The 22,816-nt window shown below is 43.8% G+C and overlaps 1 protein-coding gene and 1 non-coding gene across 13 annotated transcripts in view; one reads left to right on the forward strand and one right to left on the reverse strand.

The window, feature by feature from the left end:
* Positions 1-22,816, reverse strand: part of OSBPL10 (oxysterol binding protein like 10) — a 376,374-nt gene that overhangs the window by 177,954 nt on the left and 175,604 nt on the right. For all 12 annotated transcript variants that reach the window (XM_073810946.1, XM_073810944.1, XM_033864521.2 and 9 more), the window contains 2 exons: positions 15,826-16,001; positions 9,309-9,388 (listed from right to left, as the gene is read on the reverse strand). In XM_073810946.1, the coding sequence (XP_073667047.1) occupies positions 9,309-9,388; positions 15,826-15,871 (126 nt within the window). In that variant the 5' untranslated portion in view covers positions 15,872-16,001. The remainder of the gene's footprint in view (positions 1-9,308; positions 9,389-15,825; positions 16,002-22,816) is intronic.
* On the forward strand, positions 14,839-14,911 carry TRNAW-CCA (transfer RNA tryptophan (anticodon CCA)). Its single transcript has one exon. It is a non-coding gene; the product is annotated as a tRNA-Trp (tRNA).

Below are 22,816 nucleotides of genomic sequence, written 5' to 3' on the forward strand. Positions count from 1 at the left end.
ATCTTTCCTTCCAAAGACTGTGTGTGGTGTGTATCTCTATTTGCTCTGTTTGTTGTTTGTTTTGACCGGTTGACTGGTTCCACAATGGTACACCTTCTCCACCCTTTTTTCCCCTTAAACTTTTCATCTATTTTAATGTTGGCTATTTAAACAGGTAAAAAATTTCTCTTCTGGGAATTCCCTGGCGATCCAGTGGATAAGACTCGGCGCTTTCACTGCCGTGGACCCGGGTTCAATCTCTGGTCAGGCAACTAAGATCCCGCAAGCTGTGTGGTGCACCCAGAAAAAAAAATTTCTCTTCTGATTATCTTAGAGACTCATTTATCAGAAATACCCGTGTTGCAAGCCGTGCTTACAGTCTTGGGCAGTCTGGTCCTGGTCTTTTCCCAGGGAGATTGCCTCATGAGGTCCAACTTGGCAGGGTCCTCCTGCCAGCCCAGCACCCCTTATGGAAACTAACTCAGCATCTGGCTCTACAGTAAGAGATGACAGACGTTAACTCACTGAAACCTCACCACAACCCACAGTTTGATCTTCACATCGATAAGTGTCATCCCCCTTTCACAGATGAGGCACTGAGGCTCAGACAGTAACTCGTCCCAAGTGGCACTAGAGGACAGGTTGTGAAGCAGGTGGCGGGCCACCCCACAGCCTCAGAAAATGAGACTGGAACCACTGGCCACGAGACCACACAATATGAAAAATGCCAAACTGGTTCAGTCGGGATTATTCTCGAACTTTCTGATGCATGGGGAATATAATCCTTTGGGCAGTCTAGCCAACCTTGTCGGGGAAAGCGTCATTACAATCAGGTTTTGGAGGAGGTTCTTAGCCTCTAGCCCTGAGTGATCCATCTTCAGGTGGAACCCAGCTCTACAACCAAGTTACCTGTCAACACAGATGTTCTGGCAGAGCTGGAAGAGTTCGTGCTATAAAAAGAACTGATGTTTGTGAAGTACTTAATGTCATTTCATCCTAAAAACCATCCTGTATGGTTGATGCCCATTATTTTGCCCCACTTACAGGGGTTAAGAGAGATTAAGTTACTCTAGACAACAAGACTAGTTAGTTGCTGTGAGTGGTCCAGGCACAGCCAGAAACCAGGTCTTTTGACTCCAATCCCCACTCCATTATACCAGATGTCCCATTTGTCCTCACAATTTTTGTTTATGTCAAAAAAGATGAGAAAAGTGAAGAGACAAGCCACAGAATGGGAGAAAATATCTGTAAACCATGTATCTGATAAGTGTCTAGTTCCCAGAATATATCAAGAACTCTCACAATTCAACAATTAAAAATAAATAAATAATGACAAAGGATTTAAGTAGATATTTTTCCAAAGAAGATACATGAATGGCCAATAAGAACATGAAGAGATGCCCCAAATCAATAGTCACTAGGGAAATGCAAATCGAAACCACAATGAGATACAACTTCATATCCACTAGGATGGCTACAATCAAAAATTGACAAGATCAAGTGTTAACAAAGATGTAGGAAAACTGGAACCCTCATTCACTGAGCATGTAAAATGGCACAGCTACTTTGGAAAAGAGCAGCTCCTCCAAAAGTTAAACAGAGTTACCATGTGACCCAGCAATTCCACTCCTAGGTATATACCCGAAAGAAATGAGAAAATACATTCACACAAAAACTTGTGCACAAATGTTCATAGCAGCATCAGTCACAATAACAAAAAAGTGAAAGTAAGCCGAATATCCATCAACTGATGAATGGATAAAAAAAAGGTGGCATATCATGGGGACTTCCCTGGCAGTCCAGTGGTTAGGACTCCATGCTTCCACTGCAGGAGGCACGGGTTCGATTCCTGATCGGGGAACTAAGATGCCACACGGCCAAGGCAAAAAATAAAAATAAAAACGTGGCATATCCATACAATGGGATTATCCAGCCATAAAAAGGAATGAGGTACTGGTTCATGCTACAACATGGAGGAAGCTTGGAAACATTATGCTAAGTGAAATCAGCCAGACACAAAAGACCACATACTTAATGATTCCATTTACATGAAATGTCCAGAATAGGCAACTTCTCAGAGGCAGTGGTTTGGGGTTGGCAGGGGTTGGGAGAGGAGGTGGGTGAGGGATGAGGAGGGACTGCTGATGGGCACAGGAGGGGTTTCTTTCGAGGGTGATCGAGGATTCTGGGACGAGACAGTGCTGATGGTTGCACAACTTTGTGAATACACTAAAAACCACTGAATTGTACACTTTTAAAGGGTAAATTCTACGGTTTGTGAATTATATCTCAAATCTTTTTAAAGAGATGGCAGCCCTTGCTAGCTATGCGGGCATGGGCAGGCATATTACTTATTCTTTCCATCCTCACCTATAAAACACAGTCATTAATTATACTCCAATAGGGCTTCCCTGGTGGCGCAGTGGTTGAGAGTCCGCCTGCCAATGCAGAGGACACGGGTTCGAGCCCTGGTCTGGGAGGATCCCACATGCCGCGGAGCAACTGGGCCCGTGAGCCACAACTACTGAGCCTGCGCGCCTGGAGCCTGTGCTCCACAACAAGAGAGGCGGTGATAGTGAGAGGCCCACGCACCGCGATGAAGAGTGGCCCCGGCTCGCCGCAACTGGAGAAAGCCCTCGCACAGAAACGAAGACCCAACACAGCAAAAATTAATTAATTAATTAATAAACTCCTACCGCCAACATCTTAAAAAAAAATTATACTCCAAGAAAGATGTTAAAAAAACAAAAAACGCAGTCATAGTTGTACCTGCCTCGTAGGGCTGTTGTGAGACACACCTAAGATCATCCAAGAAAAGCACCTCTCTTAGTATCTGCCATGTAGAAATGTGTTGATAGAGACCATTTGTTATCACTTCCTTTCCCCAAAATGTGTTCCTTTTGATTGCTATTTTCTTCAATTAAAAAAAAAAAAGTCAGGATACATTTTGTCTGAAATTACTCCTGATTGATTTTTGGCTGCAGGAAGCTCAGAGCTCTCTCTACATAGAATCCTCAAGTACTTGATCTAATATAAAATACAACAGTATTCAACGAAAATTAAAATATGATAACTTGGGTATAGTTTAGGGAACCCAAATCCAGCACCACTACCACTACTAATACTACTATTACTAACACACACAGGAAGGAGTGAGGAAGAGGAAGCAGGGCTGACATTCATTGCTTCAAATGCTTCATATCCATCGCGACTTGTCATGACAGTGGCAGGTATGGAGGAGACAGCTATGATTTCCCCACAGTCCTGGGCGTAAGGACACAGTCAGCCTTGAGGGCTGACACGTGTGCACACATGCACACACACACCATGAAAAGTGCTGTCATACAGGTGTGTCCTGGGATAAACGGGAGCACAGGAGACAGCAGATCCACTCTTGAGCAGGCAGGTCAGGAAGGCATCACAGAACTCTATGAGCCTTGAAGACCACATGGGTATTCGCCCCGGGAAGGACGGAGAGGGAAAGGCACTCCTAGCCCAGCAAACAGCACAAACGCAGGAAAAGTACACAGTGTGCCGTGTGTCTGGAACACACGGGTACCCGAGAGTGAAGGTGGAGAAACCGGACCTGGCATGTAAGGGGCAGCTGTCGCCAAGGTAAAGCTCTAGACTTTGTCTTAGGAAGCGGGTGCTAGCAAAGGCTGTGTGAGCCAGGGAGCAGCCCCACTGGCAACCTGCCCTTGCTCCTCTGCTGCTCACAAAAGCTCGAACTAGCTTTTCCAGTAAGCAGCCTTGAGGTGACCTCTGAAAATGGTTTGCTGTTCACTTGACCCAGAAAACCTCACAAAATCATGCAAAACAAGAGGTTCAAATCTTCACGTTCATTCTAAGAACACTCGTGAAACTGCCCAGGCCATAAAAGGTATGCACATCCAAAAAGCTACCGAGTATCTGAAGGATGTCCCTTTACAGAAGTGATGGGTGCCATTCCATCATTCCAGTGGTGAGGTTAGTAGGTGTGCTCAGGCCAAACAGTGGGGCTGGACGCACGGTCGATGGCCCCAAAGGAGTGCTGAATTTTTACTGCACATGCTCAAAAATGCAGAGAGGGATGCTGACCTTTAGGGCCTAGATGTAGATCCCCTGATCACTGAGCACACTCAGGTGAATACAGCTCCCAAAATGCGGCTCAGGACTTAGCAGAGCCCATGGTCCGATCAACCTGTGCATGAGCTCTCCCGGCCACACTGAGATGATCTTCACTGAAAAAGAGCAGATTGGGGCTTCCCTGGTGGCGCAGTGGTTGAGAGTCCGCCTGCTGATGCAGGGGACACGGGTTCGTGCCCCGGTCCGGGAAGATCCCACATGCCGCAGAGCGGCTGGGTCCGTGAGCCGTGGCCGCTGAGCCTGCGCATCCGGAGCCTGTGCTCCGCAGCGGGAGAGGCCACAAGAGTGAGAGGCCCGCGTACCGCAAAAAAAAAAAAGAGCAGATTGTGCCTAAACCAGGAAAGGCAGTTGCACAGAAGAAAAAGATACCCCAGAAGAAACTGAAGAAACAAAAACTTATGGCCCGAGAATAAATTCTGCAAAAAAAAAAATGCCAATAAAAGTTTTTAAAAAACACCTCAAACTGGTTTTCTTGGCAAACAGCTGCACCGCAGTAAGCATGTAGTGGAATCTGACCACATGAGAACACCAGTTCCTAACTTCAGACAAGTAAGGTCAGGGTCCCTGTTGCACAGATGAGGCCACGGGAGAAGTAACAGTAAGCAGGATGTCCAACGCCAAGGCTGTGGCACAGACCAGAACTCCTCACCAGAAGGATGCAGGGGAAGCTCAGAAAGAAGTAGGGGAAGCCCAGAAGGAAGGACAGATGGGTGGGAAGCACCAGTCAACCTCTGCAGATTTAAAGAAAGCAAAACACTGTCCATGGCGCAAGAGGAGATTAAACCGGACACTGGCAAGTCCCTCCTTAGAAACCACGAAGCCGTAATGGAAGCTTTATCAGCACTTTCCAACAGAACCTTCTGTGATTATGGAAGATGTTCTAACCCTGTGCTGTCCAGTACGGCAGGCATCAGCCAAGCATGGCCCCTGAGCACCTGAGATGTGGCTAAGCATGACCAAGAAACTGAATTTCAAATTTAATTTCAAATAATTTCAGTTTGGACAGCCTCCCGTGCCCCAAGGCCTCCATATTGGACCACACAGTTTTAGGACCTACCTCTTGTCCTATTCCTTACAGCTACTGTTTTTAGACACATGGAACAGAGGGAGTTTGGGATCCCTTCCCACTTTTTAATCACTCCATTACTTCTGAGCTATTCCAAACTGTTCTGAGGGGCCTTAAATTTGTGTAGTCATAAAAGAGAGGTATTCGACGTCATTTGTTAGATGACTCCCCAAATTCTTAGCATTCACTCAGTGAGGTACCAGCAGTGCCCCCTCTAGGTAAATAAAACCAGGGATTGTTTTGAGAGAATCAGCCCACATGTTTTCATTATGACCATAAATATTCTGGTATGCGCTGCTGTGAGGATGGTGGGATGCGGTGGGGTCAGGACTGGATGACATCTGAAGTCCCTCACAACCACGTGGTTTCAGATTCCACAGACACCACTGGGTTAGTCCCGGTGGCAGGTACTTCCCTGCTGTGATGCCGCACAGCCAAGACAGCTAAGCACCTCTCCAAAGCCCTCTGGCTCACACCCCGGGGTGGCAGACAGTCAGGAAAGCTGTAGTCATTCGCCATCAGAAACCGAGTTTCCTGGGAGAATCAATTAAGCAGCAGCTACACATCTCCTTACTCTTCACACAAGGCATAACACACAGCCTGATAGAATTCCCCACCCATACCTCCCCACAACAGACAAGCCTTATGATTCCCAGAAATAGTCCACACACCCCCATGCTTGGATGGAAAAGACTGGAAGGATGGGCCCCACGTGGGGTCACGTGACCTCTTTCTGTTGCTATTTCTCTACACAGATAAGGCTCTGGAAGGATGCATACTCAAATAGTATCATCAGAGATTAGGTCTGGGGCTGGGATTTGGGGTGATTTTTTTCCTTCTTTATACTTTCCTATCTTCTGAATGTTTTGCATTGCGTACAGGTAATGTTCGCAATTTTTTAAAAACAATGTTACTTCCATTACAGGAAAAAAAATGCCTTCACAAGCTGTCAGCAGTGAACTCGCAACAGGAGTTATGTTTGTGGTGGGGATGGGGGCGCCAGTCAGAAAGGAGGCAGCTGAGCCGAAAGGGGGTCCTGGGTGCCCCCCCAGAGTTTGAACCCCACTGCCTCTCTCCCCATCGTGGGGTTGGCTGGAGACTTAACCTCCAGAGGCAGCGATAGTCATCCCCTCCTGTCACACGTTCTTCCTTTAGGGGCTGAAAGGCAGGGGAGAAGGTACTAACGCCCAATTAGCATCCGAAGAGACTTAGCAGAAGTAGCCTTAGAAGTAGAAGAGACTGTGAACTTAGTATACGAGTCAACCCCACAAGCGAATCCACCTTTCATGTTCTATTCTATAACCCAGTACTTCTGCTGGTATAGATTCATATATATACACACCTAGAGGTACCAGAAGATGTGTGTTCAAAGATGTTTATTATAGCATCATGTATAACAACCACAATCACATTAAACGTCTGTCAGTGAAGGACTCAAATAAAGCACTGACATCCACCCCTTAGAACAGCATCTGGTCATCCTAACAGGAGTGTAGTAGATCTAGATGTCCAACAGGGAAAAATCTACAAGATACATTAATAAGTGTAAAAAAACCAAAGGATAGAACAGTGTACGTGAAACGATCCATTTGTGTAAAAACCAAACGTAGAGCTACAGATACATACACACTAATGCACGCCTAAATTTACTAGGCTGACGTACCAAAGAGCAGTCACCTCCGATGAGCACTCATGGCAATAGGTGAAGATATGTCCTTTTTATTTGATCTCTTTCTGTTCTATTTTATAAAAAGTAAAACAATACATATAAAAAGAAAACAATTTTATACTGCCCTGCCTAGGTGTTTCTAAAATACTGATGTAATGTCCAGAACTCCTACTATAATTCCTGGAAAATAAACCAGGCCAGAGGGAAGAAAGCTTTAGAAGTGGGGCCCTACCCATATATCCAGACAAAACTATAATTCAAAAAGACATGTGCACCCCTATGTTCATAGCAGCACTTTTCATAGCCAAGACATGGAAAGAACTAAGTGTCCATCAACAGATGAATGGATAAAGAAGATGTGGTACATATATACAATGGAATACTACTCAGCCATAAAAAAGAATGAACCAATGCCATGTGCAGCAACATGGATGGACCTAGAGATGATCATACTAAATGAAGTAAATCAGAAAAAGAAAGACAAATACCATATGATATCACTTATATGTGGCATCTAAAATATGACATAAACGAACTTATCTATAAAACAGACTCAGAGACACAGAGAATAGACTAGTGGTTGCCAAGGGGGAGGGGGTGGGGGAGGAGGGATGGATTGGGAGTTTGGGATTAGCAGATGCAAACTGATATACACAGAATGGATAAACAACAAGGTCCTACTGTAGAGCACAGGGAACTATATCCAATATCCTGGGATAAACCATCATGGAAAAGGATATGAAAAAGAATGTATACATATGTATAACTGAGTCACTTTGCTGTACAGGACAAATTACCACAACACTGTAAATCAACTAGACTTCAATAAAATAAATTTTAAAAAAAAGAAGTGGGGCCCTACCTATGATTAAAGACCACATTTGGAGCAAGTCAAGAGGGGCATTACAGTGAGTGCAACTGTCGTAAGTGAGTCAAGGAGAGAAGATGTCTCCAGAAAGAAAAACATAAACAAAATCATTGTGAAGAAATCATTTCAGGTTGTATTTGGAAGCAGAACAGGGAGGTATAACCAAGCAAGACATTTCCACGTCCTCCCTGAGCAAGACAGCAGATAGGTTACAGTAAATGGAAGCCTAAGAAGTCTGAAGTGTGGGTCTTCCTATCAGATACATGGAATACAGAAAAAGAATGCAAACGGATATCGTAACTAAATTTGAACTAATGACATAAAAGGGGTAGCCCTTTGAACGTTAATTCGTTAATTTTAACAAATATTTATTGCCCTAAATAAATTCATTGGTCAATTATTTCCTATACAATTTTTTGTTTGTTTGTTTTTTTGCGGTACGTGGGCCTCTCACTCTTGTGGCCTCTCCCGTTGCAGAGCACAGGCTCCGGACGCACAGGCTCAGCGGCTATGGCTCACGGGCGCAGCCGCTCTGCGGCATGTGGGATCTTCCCGGACCGGGGCACGAACCCGTGTCCCCTGCATCGGCAGGCGGACTCTCAACCACTGCGCCACCAGGGAAGCCCTACAATTTTTTAATTGAAGTACAGTTGGTTTACAATATTGTGTTCGTTTCAGGTGTACAGCAAAGTGATTCAGTTGTGGGGTTTTTTCAGATTATAATCCATTACAGATTATTAAAATACAAGACATTGATGGTAATTCCCTGTGCTACACAGCAAATCCTTGTTGCTTATCTATTTTACGTATAGTAGTTTGTATCTGTTAACCCCATACGCCTAATTTATCCCTCCCCTGCCATCCGCTTTAGCAACCTCAAGTTTGTTTTCTATGTCTGTGAGTTTGTTTCCATTCTGTATATGCATTCATTTGTATTATTTTTTTAGATTCTACATATCAGCGATAACAAATAGTATTTGGCTTTCTCTGTCTGACTTATTTATTTCCTGTATTTAAGGACAGGAGATCCTCCAAATAATCCATGAAAATGCCTACCTCCTATCTCCTATCCCCTGCGCATCTGTACCAAGATCTCAGACTGAATCCTGAGGAGAAGCTAATTCATACATGGATACCAAACTACCTGAGAACATTCTGACACACTTAGATGCAGAAGCACCTTACAGAGCGCTTCGTCGAGCTGGGGTCTCGTTTTATTTAAGGGTCTGTGACAAGGAGTCTTCGTGAACAGTAAATCTGACTCCTCTGCCGCCGCCACAAGGACACCATCTGCTCAAGCTTCTCCGCAGACCAGTTACCAGCTGCCTAAACGGACAACACAGAAAGACACAGGAGTGTCTTTCCAGAATCAGTTCCAATAAAGTGTCTGCATTCCCCTTCACTCTACCTACAAGCAAATCCTCCCACCTTTCTCTTGGCTTTAACTGTAAATGTCACAGGACAAGTATGAATTCCTCGATGGTGGAGAACTTTAAAGATACTATGGAAAACAGCTTCCCCCAAGAAGCCAATCGCTGGGCTGAAGGCTGATCCCAGCAGATGCAACGACCCCCCCTCCACCCCACCTCGCAGTGACTTACCTTAGAATTCATCTCCATGTGGTATTTGGCACAAGCTCGAAGCTGAGTCACCCAGAACTGTTTCTCTTTTGCATCAGCAGCTAAAATAGAGAAAGAAAGGCTTGGAGCAATTGAGCCAAAACACATCCAACCCATTTCTACACGCACCTGAGGGGTTGGGGGCCTGGGAATGAAGGAGCGAAAGGCAAATGCAGATGGTACTCATGCCAAAGATCTGACGACACCAAATCTCAATCAAAAATCCTTTTTTTTTTTTAACAAATCTAAAAAGTTTTGAGAAACTTAAAGGGATTTTCAGAATTCCATCTTCCTGGATGGAATCACTTGAACACATACAGATCAATTTCTCCGAAAGTAATCAATACACTTATATTCTTTCTCTTTTTTTAAATTTCTAACAGATTTTTTAACAGCTTTGAGATAGAATTTACATACATAAAATTCACCTGTTTTTAATATTAAATGATTTCTAGTATATTTACAGAATAGTACAACCATGACCATAATCTTGGTTTAGAATATTTCCAGTATCCCCCAAAGAATCCTCCACCCATCAGCAGTCACTTCCCATTTCTCTCTCCCCACCCCCTTTCCCATCCCTAGGCAACCACTAATCTGCTTCCTGCCTCATAGATTTGCCTATTCTAGACATTCCATATGAATGCTCCCATGCAGTATGTGGCTGCCTTCTTTTACTTAATGTTTTTCAGGTTCATCCACATTGTAGCATTTTTATTGCCCCTAACACATTTTTTTTAAATCTCTCTTTTCAAATTATAAATACCAACTCAGAAACTTCAAACAGAACAAAACTGAATAAAGTAAGTTTCTTGTCATTAGAAGGGAGTTAGAGGTGGAATTTCTTTTTCAGTGGGGCATTACTTAAGTGGCTGCAAATATGCTTTGTTAAAACACTTTGCTTTACTGTGTAGTACACAGTGGGGGCACCTAATATAGTCCTATGACAGGTGCTTAATGAAGGTTTCCCTGAAGAAGTGACCAAAAAATTCCCTTTTAAACCACGTTAAAAACTTAACTTATTCTGAAATGTCTGTTATGAGAACAATTTGGCCAATTTTTTAAACTCTTCTGAAAAAGTCATTTCTACTTCTTTAAAAAGCAGCAGGGAAGAGAAAACATGATTATTTTTAATGCCTCTACCACATGTGGCTAAAAGGAGGAGCAAAGTGCAGTGTTTAAGGCCCCTTTGTTAACTATCGGAGTTGTAATGTGGAGTTATCAGCCTTTACAAAATTAGCATTCAGTTGAATTACCATTTTAATATATGTTCTCAAGGGTTCTTATTATGACTGAACAGAACAAGGTACAAAATGTTGGCTTACAGACCCTCAAATGTCCCCCAAAGAGACATTACAGTACCAGTCACTTGCATAGTCACAATCTTCCATCTACACCCCCATCTCTCAAATATATAAAATTATTTTCTTAAAAGATCATGGATACATAATAGGTTCTAATAAAATCCAAGTTAATTTAATTGCATAACTCACTGCATAAATATTTTAACAGAATATATACTGCATAAATGTTAAATATGCAGAAAACAAAATGATTCCCCTAGAAATTTGTATCATTTACAAAAATGAGCCTGTCATCTGTCAATAAAACCCAACTTCAGCTTGAACTTCTGGTGAAGAAATCTGGAAGTGCAGACCAGCGTAAGACTAGGTGAACCCTACTTCCAAAGAATAAAAGGATTCTGCAGAAACTAGAGCCATTTTCCTTAGGAACATGAAGAATTGCTGCTTTGTGGCAGTACCCAAAGGCTCCAAAAACATTCCCAAAGCTGTTCATCTATTAACATCAAGATTCATCTCTACATGTAGCGAGACGTGAAATGACAAAACCAATGCCCAGATTCTTTGGGATGGACCAAGGACCAGCCAGAAAGAGGCAGAAATGTGTCCTCCCTCTGCTGTAGTGGGTAAGTTTAAGCTAAATTTAGCCCTTGTGATTAGTTCATGCAGATAATAAAACTTTTATGCTTGCTATTAAAACAACCCTTAAAAAAAACAAACTTGGGGTTTAATAACCCAGAGAATAACAACTAAAAGGCAAAATGAGATGGCTCAAATGGTTAACTGGTTGGGCTGTTCTTTTGTACGGGTTCGTGTCATTTTAGAAACCACAGGCGGGTTTATTAGCAATACAAGCCTACCTCAAGAAACAAGAAAAATCTCAAATGAACAAACTAACCTTACACCTAAAGGAACTAGAGAAAGAAGAACAAACAAAACCTAAAGTTAGTAGAAGGAAAGAAATCATAAAGATCAGAGCAGAAATAAATGAAATAGAAACAAAGAAAACAATAGCAAAGATCAATAAAACTAAAAGCTGGTTCTTTGAGAAGATAAACAAAACTGATAAACCATTAGCCAGACTCATCAAGAAAAAGAGGGAGAGGACTCAAATCAATAAAATTAGAAATGAAAAAGGAGAAGTTACAACAGACACCGCAAAAATACAAAGCATCCTAAGAGACTACTACAAGCAACTATATGCCAATAAAATGGACAACCTGGAAGAAATGGACAAATTCTTAGAAATGCACAACCTTCCAAGACTGAACCAGGAAGAAATAGAAAATATGAACAGACCAATCACAAGTAATGAAATTGAAAGTGATTAAAAATCTTCCAACAAACAAAAGTCCAGGACCAGATGGCTTCACAGGTGAATTCTATCAAACATTTAGAGAAGACCCATCCTTCTCAAACTCTTCCAAAAAATTGCAGAGAAAGGAACACTCCCAAACTCATTCTATGAGGCCACCATCACCCTGATACCAAAACCAGACAAAGATACTACAAAAAAAGAAAATTACAGACCAATATCACTGATAAACATAGATGCAAAAATCCTCAACAAAATACTAGCAAACAGAATTCAACAACACATTAAAAGGATCATACACCACAATCAAGTGGGATTTATCCCAGGGATTCAAGGATTCTTCAATATATGCACATCAATCAATGTGATACACCATATTAACAAACTGAAGAATAAAACCCATATGATCATCTCAGTAGATGCAGAAAAAGCTTTTGACAAAATTCAACACCAACTTATGATAAAAACTTTCCAAATGTGGGCATAGAGGGAACCTACCTCAACATAATGAAGGCCATATATGACAAATCCCACAGCAAACATCATTCCCAATGGTGAAAAACTGAAAGCATTTCCTAAGATCAGGAAGAAGACAAGGATGTCCACACTCACCACTATTATTCAACATAGTTTGGAAGTCTTAGCTGTGGCAACCAGAGAAGAAAAAGAAATAAAAGGAATACAAATTGGAAAAGAAGAAGAAAAAGTCACTGTTTTTAGATGACATGATACTACACATAGAGAATCCTAAAGATGCCACCAGAAAACTACTAAAGCTAATCAACGAATTTGGTAAGGTTGCAGGATACAAAAATTAAAGCGCAGAAATCGCTTGCTTATACTCTAACAACGAAAGATCAGAAAGAGAAATTAAGGAAACAATCCCATTCACCACTGCAACAAAAAGAATTAAATACCTAGGAATAAACCTACCTAAGGAGGTAAAAGACCTGTATGCAGAAAACTATAAGACACTGACAAAAGAAATTAAAGATGATACCAACAGATGGAGAGATATACCATGTTCTTGGATTGGAAGCATCAATATTGTGAAAATGACTACACTACCCAAAGCAGTCAACAGATTCAATGCAATCCCTATCAAATTAGCAATGGCATTTTTTACAGAACTAGAACAAAAAAATCTTAAAATTTGTATGCAGACACAAAAGACCCCAAACAGCCAAAGCAGTCTTGAGGGAAAAAAACAGAGCTGGAGGAATCAGACTCCCTGACTTCAGACTATACTACAAAGCTACAGTAATCAAGACAGCATGGTACTGGCACAAAAACGGAAATATAGATCAATGGAACAGGATAGAAAGCCCAGAGATAAACCCATGCACCTATGGTCAACTAATCTATGATAAAGGAGGCAAGGATATACAATGGAGAAAAGACAGTCTCTTCAGTAAGCGGTGCTGGGAAAACTGGACAGCTACATGTAAAAGAATGAAATTAGAACACTCCCTAACACCATACACAAAAATAAACTCAAAATGGATTACAGACCTAAATATAAGACTGGACACTATAAAACTCTTAGAGGAAAACATAGGAAGAACACTCTTCGACATAAATCACAGCAAGATCTTTTTTGATCCACCTCCTAGAGAAATAGAAATAAAAACAAAAATAAACAAATGGGACCTAATGAAACTTAAAAGCTTTTGCACAGCAAAGCAAACTACAAAAAAGACGAAAAGACAACCCTCAGAATGGGAGAAAGTATTTGCAAATGAATCAACGGACAACGGATTAATCTCCAAAATATATAAACAGCTCATGCAGCTCAATATTAAAAAAAAAAACTCAATCAAAAAATGGGCAGAAGACCTAAATAGACATTTCGCCAAAGAAGACATACAGGATGGCCAAGAAGCACATGAAAAGCTGCTCAACATCACTAATTATTAGAGAAACGCAAATCAAAACTACAATGAGGTATCACCTCACACCAGTTACAATGGGCATCTACCAACAACAAATGCTGGAGAGGGTGTGGAGAAAAGGGAACCCTCTTGCACTGTTGGTGGGAATGTAAATTGATACAGCCACTATGGAGCACAGTATGGAGGTTCCTTACAAAACTAAAAACAGAATTACCATATGACCCAGCAATCCCACTACTGGGTATATACCCTGAGAAAACCATAATTCAAAAAGACACATGCACCCCAATGTTCACTGCAGCACTATTTACAATATCCAGGTCATGGAAGCAACCTGAATGCCCACAGGTAGACGAATGGATAAAGAAGATGTGGTAGATATATACAATGGAATACTAAGCCACAAAAAGGAATGCAACTGGGTCATTTGTAGAGACTGTCATATAGAGTGAAGTAAGTCAGAAAGAGAAAAACAAATATCGTATATTAACGCATATATGTGCAACCTAGAAAAATGGTACAGATGAACCGGTTTGCAGGGCAGAAAGAGAGACACAGCTGTAGAGAACAAACGTATGGACACCAATGGGGGAAAGCGAGTGGGGGTGGGGGGGGTGGTGTGATGAATTGGGAGATTGGGATTGACATGTATACACTAATATGTATAAAATGGATAACAAATAAGAACCTGCTGTATAAAAAAATAAAATTCAATAGAAAAGAAAACGAAACCACAGGCGGCGGTGGGGCATTAAGTTTTTCACCTGCTATTGTTTCTGCTCTGACACTTTATTAAGCAATAAAGAGCAAAGAGAAACCAAGGACCATATAAATCTGGGACACACACTGTATGAATCTCCAAAGAGAACATGAATCTTCTCACAGTTCTCAAAAAACAAAAAACTTTCTTCAACTATAGACAATTTTATATCATAGGTTTGTGGATTGTTTTCTAGATCCTGAGATATGACTTGTATATTGATAATAAAAGAACCTCAGGAAATTCCCTGGTGGTCCAGTGGTTAGGACTCTGCACTTCCAAAGCCAGAGGCCCAGGTTCAATCCCTGGTTAGGGAACTAAGATCCCACAAGCTGCACAGCGTGGCCAAAAAATAAAAATAAAGGAACCTCAGCTTAGCCCGCCTCTGGGTAGCAAAGCTTGGAGGAAGGTCAGCAAACTGACTCTGTGTGTGTGTACATGCACAAGCGTGCAAACATGTGCATTTGGGGTTTGGTTTTGTTATGTTGTTAGAAGAAGACTGACAATTTTTCCAGCAATGTGCCCATGACAGAATGCTGGAAGAATGATCTAGCGATCAAATCACACCGCTGCAGACAACTCTGGCCCATCAGAAAAGCTGCGAGGTGGATATGCCTCGGGGGCGACAAGACCTACAGTTCCGGCCAAATGCTGGGCTCCCCCGAGACCTGAGGAGAATGCTTAGCAGACCTCAGCTTTCAAGAAGCAAAGAGAAGGGGAGAAAGTGGACAACAGGACATAACACCAGTTGGCTTTTCACCAGGCTCTAGGGCCACAATGGGTTAAATAAAGTACAAGTGAAGGGGCCTCTACTAAGAGCTGGTTCTAGAGGAACTTTGAGCAGAGGACACCATGACCCTTAAAAGGCTTGACCTGTGCTCAGATCACAGCCCCACGGGCACTGGAGGAAAGACTGACAGTATACGGTCCAGGAAAATATATACTGAGCTAATATGAAAAATCTGCCCAAGTCCTGAGGCTCAGCCAGGTTTGCGATCACTCACCTTTTGTTTGTCCTTAATTGCTCAGTTAATTAGGACAAACACTTCCTAATGTCAGCTCCTCTCCCCACCCCAGGGGTAGGAGAAGCAGCATCTGTCACCAGAGTCCGCAAACCCGGCAAATTGTTAAAGGTGATTTTTAAAAAAAAATCAAAAAACAAGAGAGCCATCACCATGGTAACTGTGAACCCAAGAGGCCCGTCTGAAAAGTTCCCGGGAGAAGAACGTACCTCTCAGTTTGTACATCTCCCCATTGGCAGAGTACACGACCAGCATATGAGGCACTTCGTCACTCAGGGACACGATGGCGCCAGACAGAGACAGGGCCCCTCGGGGCTTCTGGTGTTTGCTTTGCTCATTCACAAAATACTGCAGGATACCAGCCTCAAAATCCAGCACAAAGTACCTGTGTGGAGAAACCACAGTGCATCAGTTTTCTCTCCAAGCAAAGAAGAAAAAGAACATAATCCTTAAATTGACATCAAGGTTCCCAATCCAGGATGCTGGAAGCTAAACGTCCCTGCCAGGCACCCACACAAGTCATCCCCATGTAGGGAGAGAGCACCCAATTCTTAAGTCAAAGCAGAACCTGTCATGGCCCCTGGGGCAAGGGCAAGGGCCAGGCCCATTCTCGATTCGATGCAATGCCCATTCATACGTAAGCCTCAGAATGGTAAAGAAGAGAGAAGCGTTGGGACACAGACTCTGGTAACAGGCTCCACGTGACCTCACAGGAACAGCTGAAATTCACAGCCCAGAAGCAGCAAACTGGGCCAGACTCCAGCCAACAGCCTGGACACTGTATGGGGCCTGAGCTCCAGAGCTGGTCAATCCAGCCAACTGCAGGTGCTCACACAGCCCCCTGGGCACCCTCCAGCGGGCCCTTCCGTGGATCACTTTTCACACAAAGGGACAAGATTCCCTCCGCTCTGGGAGGCTGTAATGCCACTGGAGTCTACTTTCAGGGTGAAAACAGGGAAACTGCTAGTTGCTTGAATCACTCAAACAAATCTTGGTAGCCGAGAACCTGGCCTGTTGATAGTCACCATCTATCACCAGGAAGCAATCAAGACCACTTCCCCTTCTCCACCAGGACGAGCTGTCTTCACGTGAGACCCACATGCCCCCTGCGACCCAGAGGCTCACCACAGCCCCTGCTGACTCTCCCAGCCTCTCACTTTCTGCTCCACCCACGCTGGCTCACCCAGCTGCCTTCCACCACTTTGCTCATGCCGTTTCCCCCACCTGGAGCAGTTACTCGAAGTGATACAGATCGTTACCAATCCACAACATCGAAACTCTTCCCACAATTGGGCTTCGTATCACCATCCAACTGCACGTCAGTAGGTTTGTCTCATTAAAGAAAGAGTCCAGACATTGTCTGACACACATGGCGCACACAAGCCACAATACCAGTCTCAAACCAACCACGGCGCAATTGGGGGGTGGGAGGAAGCAAGTTCTTCATCAGCTTGAGATATACTTGCCACCCCTGTGGCTAAAACGTGGTTCCCTGCCCTATTAACTGCACGGTAACTTCAGGAACAACTCAGGTGCCACCAACTTGAGAAAGCGTCTCCTGACCAGGTTAAATCTTCCTCCCACAAGCTCTCACTCTGAACTCACCCCTCACGGCCCTGGCCTCATCGGGTGTCTACATTTGCAGGATTATGCGTTTCAATGTCTGGTTCCCCCCAGACTCTACGCTGTTCGGAGGCGGACAGTGCCCGACACCTCGCTGATACTCAGTTAATATTTATTCAGTGAATGAATGAAAGGGAAAAAACTACCAAATTCCACTCTTTTCAATCCGTGCACCAAAGCAGCTGGGTCACCACTGTGAACTTGCAGAGGCACTGGAAAATATGTCACACTTTTGAGGGATATAGAGTGATGCTCAACATCGGTCAGATATAAAGCATACGAACAACTCAGGCAGTTTTCACAGTTTCGATACTAGTTGCACTGCATACCTTTCAAAGACATAGCATCTTTGCAAAGCTGGGTTTTCAGCAGTTGCTGGGTTAACAAGGAAACATCGACAGGGAATAGGAAGAGGGCAACGATGCCAACAAAATCCCAAGGTTTGAGAGAGAAGCTGTGAAGAATCCGCAGACACACACAGTCCATCAACAAGCACTTGCAGTTATTTAATGGAGAAACATATTCATAACGTAGAAACATAAACATTTATGTTGATTATTTTTTCAAAAGGCCACTGAGTTGTTAGGACATCAATGTACATGAAGTTGTTTGGAGCTGACTGCTTTAATAATAATTTTTAAAAAGCTGGGGCTTCCCTGGTGGCGCAGCGGTTGAGAGTCCGCCTGCCGATGCAGGGGACACGGGTTCGTGCCCCGGTCCGGGAGGATCCCACATGCCACGGAGCGGCTGGGCCCGTGAGCCATGGCCGCTGAGCCTGTGCGTCCAGAGCCTGTGCTCCGCAACAGGAGAGGCCACAACAGTGAGAGGCCCGCATACCGCAAAAAAAAAAAAAAAGCTGACTGCTTTCATAATAAATGAAACTGTAGGATATTTTTTAACCTCTAAGCACCACGAACCAAGAAAGTTTACAAAATTCTGACTTAATTGATTCTCATAGTAACCAACAGACAGCCATCATTATTCCCCATTTTACAGGCACTAAGACTCAAAGAAACTCAAAATCTAAGTCCCACTTGTCTGTGTCCAAATCCACACCTGGTTCAGTCCAGCACTCACAAACTCTCCTTCGAGTCTCACGCAAGTCCCCCCGCTTGTCGCTTGCTCCGTGTCACCTCTCCTGTATCCACTTAGGTACTTTATTCTCCAAAGCTTCCTGCTCCAACAGAGCTAGCCGGGCTGAAAGCACCTTTGCCTGGTCACAGAGGTCCCACCTCATCCCCATCCCACAGAGCAGGCGCACCTGACGACCCAGGTCTCAACCCTCCAAAACTCCAATTCCTCTAAGAAACATTAATTATTTGTAACATTCCAAATGTCCTGGCCAAGGCTATTTACCTTTTTTACCCCTCTCCTTCCCTATCTCTCGAGTCACAATAATAAGGATATACTTCTGGTATCCACGATTAGCATGGATAAATCAAGACACAAAAGTGTGCTCCTGGACCAGGACTATTCAAAGTGCGGTTCCTCGCCCAGCAGTATCAACATCACCTGGGAGCTTATCTGAAACGTAAATTCTTGGCCCCACCCAAGACCTGCTGAATCAGAAACGGGTGGGGGTGTGGGGCGGCCAGGAAGCTTCCAGGTGATTCTGATGCAGCTCAAATTTGAGAAGCACTGGCCTAAACTAATAGCTCATCACCCAATCCCTACCCTCCATTTCCAGGAGACACAAGCAGAATACATTACCCAGCTTTCCTCGTAAGGACGTGTGGCCATTTGAGCTGTAGCCAACAGAATGTGAGCAGAAGAAATGCAAGCCAGGCCTATAACATACAGACAGACGCATGCACATGTGCCCGCGCACACACACACACACACACACACACACATACAGATTGGAATGGAGACACCCTGCAGGGCAACTCGGGATCCACAACAGGTGTGGCAAAGACACAAGAGGGAAGCAGCCTGGATCCCCGAATTACCACCTGGAAGAGAGTCACCTCATTTCTACATGGATGAGAAAGAAGCTTCTGCTTATTAGGCCACTAAGATCAGTTAAAGAAGCCAGCCTGACAAATTCACAAAAAATATTTTTTAAATGTCTATTTTCACATCCTTCTACTTGAAATGTGCTCCTCTCCTCCCTTCTGTGATGTGAAGACCAAATTCCGTCAACGAGAGAATACCTGGGGTGATTTCTGAGCCGCCAGTGGTCACATTGTTCAAATGCTGACCCTGCGCTTCTCTTTAAGAGTAAATGTTCTCACGAAATTGAGTTATATGTAGTGAGGTGGATGGACCTAGAGTCTGTCATACACAGTGAAGTAAGTCAGAAAGAGAAAAACAAATACCATATGCTAACACATATATATGGAATCTAAAAAAAAAAAAAGAAAGTGGTACTGATGAACCTAGTTGCAGGGCAGGAATAAAGAGGTAGACATAGAAAACGGACTTGAGGACATGGGGTGGGAGGGCAAAGCTGGGGCGAAGTGAGAGTAGCAACGACATATACACACTACCGAATGTAAAATAGTTGTCTGGTGGGAAGCAGCAGTATAGCACAGGGAGATCAGTTCGGTGCTTTGCGATGACCTAGAGGGGTGGGATAGGGAGGGTGGGAGAGAGCCTCAGGAGGGAGAGGATATGGGGACATGTGTATGCATATGGCTGATTCACTTTGTTGTGCAACAGAAACTAACACAATATTGTGAAGCAATTATACTCCAATAAAGATCTATTAAAAAAAGAGCAAATGTTTTCCACGTGACCTATATTTAATGTCAGCACAGTCATGGTGACTGCAGCTGTGCAGACACGGCTCCTGGCAAATCACAGGATGAAGAGCAAGAATCCGTACAAGCGTAGGGAAGGAACCTCGGCTCCGACTACAGCATTCTGTGTCTCCAGCCGCCCCTGCACCCCCCAAACCGCTCTGGCAGAGCAGCAGTGTCCCCCATCCATAAACATGCCTCCTTTACACAGCAGGAAGTAGGAAAGGTACTGCATCGCATAACCTGAACAGGCTTCAAGGAAAAGGCAAGAGCAAGTGGCCCTCAACTCCCCTGCCCACCCCCCATCCACCCTGTGTCGTTGGCTGGAACGGAGAAAGGGCTGAACACCTCTCTCCCCTTTCTGCTCTGCCCACTCATCAACCAGGCCCCCATCAGCCTTCCCCGCTCCCAGAAGCAGCTTCACAAACGCATCCTGCTCAGACCAACCATATATTTGCAAAGGACATTGTTAAGAAGCTGGTACCAAGAAATGAATTGAATACTGGGGGTTTTTTTCAATAAGGATGACAGAATAACCAGTTGAGGTCACATTATGCAGAATACGGGAACACATTAATGATTTTTCACATTACCTATTTCAAAATGACAACTTAATTCTAACCCCCTGCCTCAGGCAGAAAAAAAAACATATTTCCACTGCTTCCTAAAATAGTTTTAATGCAAATGCACAGGTTTGAATCATGTGCACTAAGCAAGGTCATCAATAATTTACTCCTTTTCTAAAGACAGTTAAAAATTCGATCGTATTTGGAAGGGAGTGAAAGGAGAATATCTGATTAAAAATTACAACAGACTAAACATCAAGTGTTCTTTCAGGATGGTCTTTGAAAGTTGATTTAGGTTGTGTCCCATGCAGGTAGGAGCTGTCCACGCGGCACTAAGAAGGGCATTGCCTGGGGGTCACATCCCCTGGGAGGAAAGAAATTGCATTTGGATCCCCGCAGGGTCAGGGCTCTGGTCAGGCACTGCTGTTTGAAGCTCGCTGCTGTATCTGAAACTCACAGCTTTCATTCTAAATGGAAAAGTTAACCGTGTTCCTGGATGAGGCTTCATTAAATGAGGTGCAAACGCCGGATAAAATCCTGAAACATTCTTTAAGGTTTTTCCCTCTGGAGAAATGAATAAGACGAACCTAATTCCTAGTGGGTTCTTTTCTAATTAGCATCTCGAGCTTTAGTTTGCAACTTAACCAATGTGCAGGTGAACTTATCTGTATACGGAGGGAACATATTTTAGGGACTATGTTAACAGACCAAAGAGGGTGCTGAGAGAGAAAAGAGAGAAAGAGGGGAGACATCAAACCAACCCATGAAAAGAGCCATCAGTCCCGATCAGGCCAGTTTCGGGGTGGCAGCCTCACCCCGTCCCAAAGCCGGGACCCGCGGCGAGTGGCAGGCCTGCCTCAGGAGGGCTGAGGACAGGCCACTGCTTCGAAAACAACATGTGAGCACGTGCACAGACGTAGACACACCTGCATGCACACACACTCACAGGCACATACACATTCATGCTCACTTGAGCGGGCCTACACACAAAGTAGCTGCCCCTACCCATCACTGCTCTCCAAGCCTTGCCTCGCTGAGGGTCATCTGTCAACACCTGTAGCCTTTTAATTCCCACCCCCACTTGCCTGACATAGTTTCATGAAGGTTCAACTTCAGGATCTAGAAGCTGAAAACCAGACATATTTACTTTGAGAAGGTGGAGGCACACCAATGGCCATTAGCATCCAGTTAGGAGCAGAAAAATAAAGGGAAAGGATTGGGGGGATGGTGGGGAGGGACATGGGGGAACCAGTTCATTAATGCCAAGAAGCAGAAGGTACAAGCAAACTACAAGAGGGTTACAAAGAGGAAAAAAATGCAGTGAAAAAAAAATCTTTTGAACAGGAACTTTGCCCGACAGGCTTGCTGCTGACAAAAAGCTAAATCATTTCATCTAAACTGAAAAGTGAAAATTAAAGCAAGAGGAAAGGGCTTGAGAAGGGAGGTGATGGCCAGGCCCGTGATGCCTGAGCAGACACCTTTTACACCCACGGTAGTACTTCCAGGAGGGAGTCAGGACCCCTCCCGTTCTCCATGGGGCTCTGCCGCTCGCTCCACACCAGGCATGAGGCCCCGTCCACCACCCTCCACGCGCGAAAGCGGACCAAGCCCCCAGCTCGCACAGGCATTTTTCCTGTTGGGATCTGCCTCACCTTCCCAGGCCCTCTATTTTCTTTCTTCTTTTCCCCCCTCGCCCCCACAGTATTTATTAACTATTTATCAAGAGAAGCTATTCTTGGTGGGAATGTAAATTGATACAGCCACTATAGACAACAGTATGGAGGTTCCTTAAAAAACTAAACATAGAACTACCATACGACCCAGCAATCCCACTACTGGATATATACCCTGAGAAAACCATCATTCAAAAAGAGTCATGTACCACAACGTTCATTGCAGCTCTATTTACAATAGCCAGGTCATGGAAGTAACCTAAGTGTCCATCGACAGATGAATGGATAAAAAAGATGTGGCACATGTATACAATGGAATATCAGCCATAAAAAGAAATGAAATTGAGTTATTTGTAGTGAGGTGGATGCACCTAGAGACTGTCATACAGACTGAAGTAAGTCAGAAAGAGAAAGACAAATACCATATGCTAACACATATATATGGAATCTAAAAAAAAAATGGTTATGAAGAACCTAGGGGCAGGACAGGAATAAAGACGTCAACCTACTAGAGAATGGACTTGAGGACACAGGGAGGAGGAAGGGTAAGCTGGGACAAAGTGAGAGACTGGCATGGACATATATACACTACCGAAT

Source organism: Tursiops truncatus, chromosome 10 (genome assembly GCF_011762595.2).
Source record: "Tursiops truncatus isolate mTurTru1 chromosome 10, mTurTru1.mat.Y, whole genome shotgun sequence".
Classification (NCBI taxonomy): Eukaryota; Metazoa; Chordata; class Mammalia; order Artiodactyla; family Delphinidae; genus Tursiops; species Tursiops truncatus.